This window comes from Morus notabilis, unplaced genomic scaffold, assembly GCF_000414095.1.
Source record: "Morus notabilis unplaced genomic scaffold, ASM41409v2 Scaffold6033, whole genome shotgun sequence".
Taxonomy (NCBI): domain Eukaryota; kingdom Viridiplantae; phylum Streptophyta; class Magnoliopsida; order Rosales; family Moraceae; genus Morus; species Morus notabilis.
In genome coordinates, this window is record NW_010357186.1 from 46013 (window position 1) to 49713 (window position 3701).

The 3701-nt window shown below is 39.1% G+C and overlaps 2 protein-coding genes across 2 annotated transcripts; one reads left to right on the top strand and one right to left on the bottom strand.

Moving 5' to 3' along the window:
- Positions 1 to 174: 174 nt before the first annotated feature.
- On the top strand, positions 175 to 1400 carry LOC21385125 (thioredoxin H2). The gene is made up of 3 exons (XM_024167466.1): positions 175 to 523; positions 644 to 766; positions 854 to 1400. The coding sequence occupies exons 1-3, from the start codon at positions 377 to 379 to the stop codon at positions 983 to 985; spliced, it is 402 nt and encodes a 133-aa protein (XP_024023234.1). The 5' UTR covers positions 175 to 376; the 3' UTR covers positions 986 to 1400.
- A 524-nt stretch (positions 1401 to 1924) lies between these two features.
- Positions 1925 to 3695, bottom strand: LOC21385126 (plasma membrane ATPase 2). Its single transcript, XM_024167481.1, has 7 exons — positions 3687 to 3695; positions 3447 to 3528; positions 3195 to 3355; positions 2891 to 3076; positions 2612 to 2794; positions 2349 to 2527; positions 1925 to 2224 (listed from the first exon to the last, which is right to left on the bottom strand). The coding sequence occupies exons 2-7, from the start codon at positions 3517 to 3519 to the stop codon at positions 2128 to 2130; spliced, it is 879 nt and encodes a 292-aa protein (XP_024023249.1). The 5' UTR covers positions 3520 to 3528; positions 3687 to 3695; the 3' UTR covers positions 1925 to 2127.
- Positions 3696 to 3701: the final 6 nt, after the last annotated feature.

A 3701-nucleotide genomic window follows, 5' to 3' on the forward strand; every position in this document is an offset into this window, starting at 1 on the left:
ATTTTTAATATAATAAAAAAAATTTACATAAAATAATATTTTAATTCAAATTAAAAACTCAAATCAACACTATAAATTTATGTTTTACAAAAGAATTATAATATTTTCTCTCATAAAAATATACATAAACTAAAAATAATTCAAATTACAAATCCTCCAACCAAAACGTTATTATCAACTTCGAACGAATCTTATTATCAACTTCAAACCAACGCAACGCAAGAGCCGAGGCAGTGGGGACTCAAAACCAACGCAACGCAAGAGCCAAGGCAGTGGGGACTCAAATCACTTTCCATTTTTTATTAGGCGAAGGGCGAGACCTTCGAAGCAAAAGCAAGAAAGAATCTTGTTCGTTTGGTGAAGGAAGTGAAGAAGTATGGGAGGGTTTCTCTCAAGCTTTCTCGGAGGACCAGGAGGAGAAGTATCCTCAGACGACGCAGCCGCTTCCTCGTCGGTCATCTCCTTTCACTCCACCGCCAGATGGCAGCTCCACTTCAATTCCTCCCAGGAATCCTCTAAGCTCGTTCGTAACTCTTTCTTCGATTATCTTCAATTTTTCCCTGATAATTTCTTTTACAATTCAGATCTATGTATATACACATATATTATTGTTTTGACTTTGTGTTGAAATGCATGAGAGAAGACGGTGATCGATTTCTCGGCGACGTGGTGCGGTCCCTGCAAATTCATGGAGCCGATCTATAACGACATGGCCGCCAGGTTCTCCGACGTTGACTTCGTCAAGATCGATGTCGACGAGTTGTCCGTAAGTTCCCTTCCCTCGGATTCTCAATTTGCTTCCCTTTTTTTCCCCCTTTTTCTGTACTGATTTTTGTTTTTATTTTTGTAAAAGGATGTTGCACAGGAATTCGGGGTTCAGGCGATGCCGACGTTCGTGTTGACGAAGAAAGGGAAGGAAGTGGACAGGGTTGTGGGAGCCAAGAAGGACGAGCTCGAGAGGAAGGTCCAGAAACATCGCTCTTGAATGAATCAATGGCAGCTCTTAACGCTGCTTCTGTTCGATTCTCACTTTATATATAGTTTAATTTAAAAATGCTTCCTTCCTTCCTTCCTTACCTCGGGTTGGATTGGATTCCAGTTTCGTGTCGATTTAGATCATTATGATGGTGATAATTATTGTGTTGGATTGAATTCTCAATTCTGGTGATAATTCCATGACTGATGTTGATGATTAGCTAATTTCTAGGGAAGATTCAGAGTAGTTGTGTCGTTCTTTTTGCTTACACGGCACTTCATTTTTCAGCTTGATCGGTCAACCCCTTTTAGGTTGTTGTCGTTTTTTCTTGGAAGCTGACGTTTCTGAATATGATGTCGTTTTACCTAGTTATCGTCGTTTTGTTAGAATATTGTCGTCTTATGATAATTATTTTTAAGATTAAGGATCCGTTTAGTTCGCTAATTTAAATTTTTAATTCGAGTTGAGACATTATTTTATTGTGAGAGTTTTTTACTGTAACAAAAAAGTTAAAGTTAGTTAGAAGTCATAGTTTTTGAGAGTTTTTTACTGTAACAAAACTCGAATTATAAATTCGAATCTGTAAAATGAACGGGACTTAAAATATCGTTGCTTGAATTTGACCTGGCACCAATCTGTTGTCGTTTATGTTGTGTTTGATTATTTTCTTGATATTGTCGTTTCGAAGCTTTTAGGTCCTTGCAGACTGCAGTTTTACAGGGTAATGTCGTTTTATTAGCTATTGTGCCCTTGTCGTTTTTGTTACACACCGTCGTCATAGTTTATTCCGTCGTTTCGTTTTCTCTACTGTCGTTTATCAAGCTGCTATCCGTATTTCTTTCTGAAATACAACTGCTACATTCTATAACAAAGCAGTTGTGTTGGAACATGAAAAAAGAGTGAAGTAGCTCAAGTTACGAAATTAAAAGTAACAAATAGGCACACAGATTGGTCCCGCATATGTAAAATATATAAAGCCACCTAATTGCAAATGAGTTTATAGGATGGTTAACACGTTACATTTTTTTCCCGCTCTTTTTGCTCGGAGGTTTGATGCGTTTCACATGTTTCTATAGAATGGAATAGGCTCAGTAACAGAAACAAAAGAGGACATTGCTATGGAGGAACGAGACTAAATAAAAAGGGTCTCATCAAACGGTGTATGCTTGCTGAATAGTGTCTATATCAAGGCCCTTCAATCTCACCACTGATTCCATATGCCCTTTGAGTGTAGTCAGCTCTCTTAGTCTGCACAAATTATAACCCCATCAGATATTAAATTCAGTTCAATACAGATAAGCATCAAGGTATTAGATTCAATTATAATGCGTATGACATTTTGCTAATGATAAACATAAAGCGTGGAACTTACCTTGCAATCTCAGCTCGTCTCTTAGCCTCTTCTGCCATCTGATTGAGTTCTGGGTAAGTAGTGCGCTCAGTAAACATCTTGGTTTCAGGTGGGTGCAGGCCGTGGAGAGTCCTTTGTGCATGTGCCCATTTGAGCTCACGTTCTTCCCTACCAAAATCCTTCTTCCTCGTAAAGGCAATCTAGCCACCCAAGAAAAAAAAAAAGAAAAAAGGTCAGCAGCTTCACCAAATAGATTAGTGTTGTTGAGCCAGTTTCATTCATACCCTTTGCTCAATTACGAGGTCCCAAGCCCTTCCGCTCAGCGCGTATCTAATGAAGAATTTGATGAAGTCAAGTGGGAAGTAGAAAATGAAGTTGTATAGCCAAACCACACCGGCCCAACCCCAGCCAATCCCCGCAATTGCAGCGAAGCTCCAATTTGCATAGACAGCAATTAACGTGGCAATCTGCTCACCAACAAAGAGTTTGAGCAAGTCCATAAGATATCTAAGTAGAAAATGACGCCGAATATTAGGAGATCGAAAATCAGAAGTTACACTCACCAGCTGAGCAATAACAAAAGCACCAAGGAGTAAGAGACCTGGACGCTCGACAAAAGACCAACTCCGGGATCGCGTCACAAATATGAGAGCCTGACTGATGGTGCTCACTTGCAGGTATACTGCGGATGCTAGTTTCCTTAGGCCCTCTTTATCGTTCTTTTGAAGACTTGAAACCCCAAATGTCCTCTAAAAATTTCGATATAGTCAGCCAAAAAAAGGTGCATCAGTTTGAGCATATCGACAGCTGAACTAAGATACACCTTAACAACATGAAGCTGTAACTAATGTTCTAAAGATTACTTACAGGAAAGAAGTCTGTCTTATAGGCCGCCCAGAAGAAAATGACAGTCATCATGGCCAAGTATCCACCAAGAATGATTCCGGTCGTAAAGATCTCTGCCAGCTTCCAACTGTCTGGCTGAGGAGACGGTTTCACCCTATCCTTCGATATAGTCATAATTGTACCTGGTATGACAGAGATTGTGTTATTTAGATTAATCAATCGTTAACTACTACGAAAAGGTATGGCTGATGAGTAATTGAAGAAGGTACGAACCATCATTAAGGATAGCAATAATCAAAACAACGAAAGGCGGGAAATCGAACTGCCATATGAGGGCCAGTAACATGAATCCAAGCTGTTGCACAATAAATCAAAAGATAATAATTCAAGGTCAGATGAGGTACACAAGCTCTAAGGAGAAGTTAAATAGTTAATACAGAATAAATTGTATAATCATTGGAGATACTGTACAAAGGATTATATCCCATCACAAAACCAAACCAGATAACTTACCACAATACGAATTGT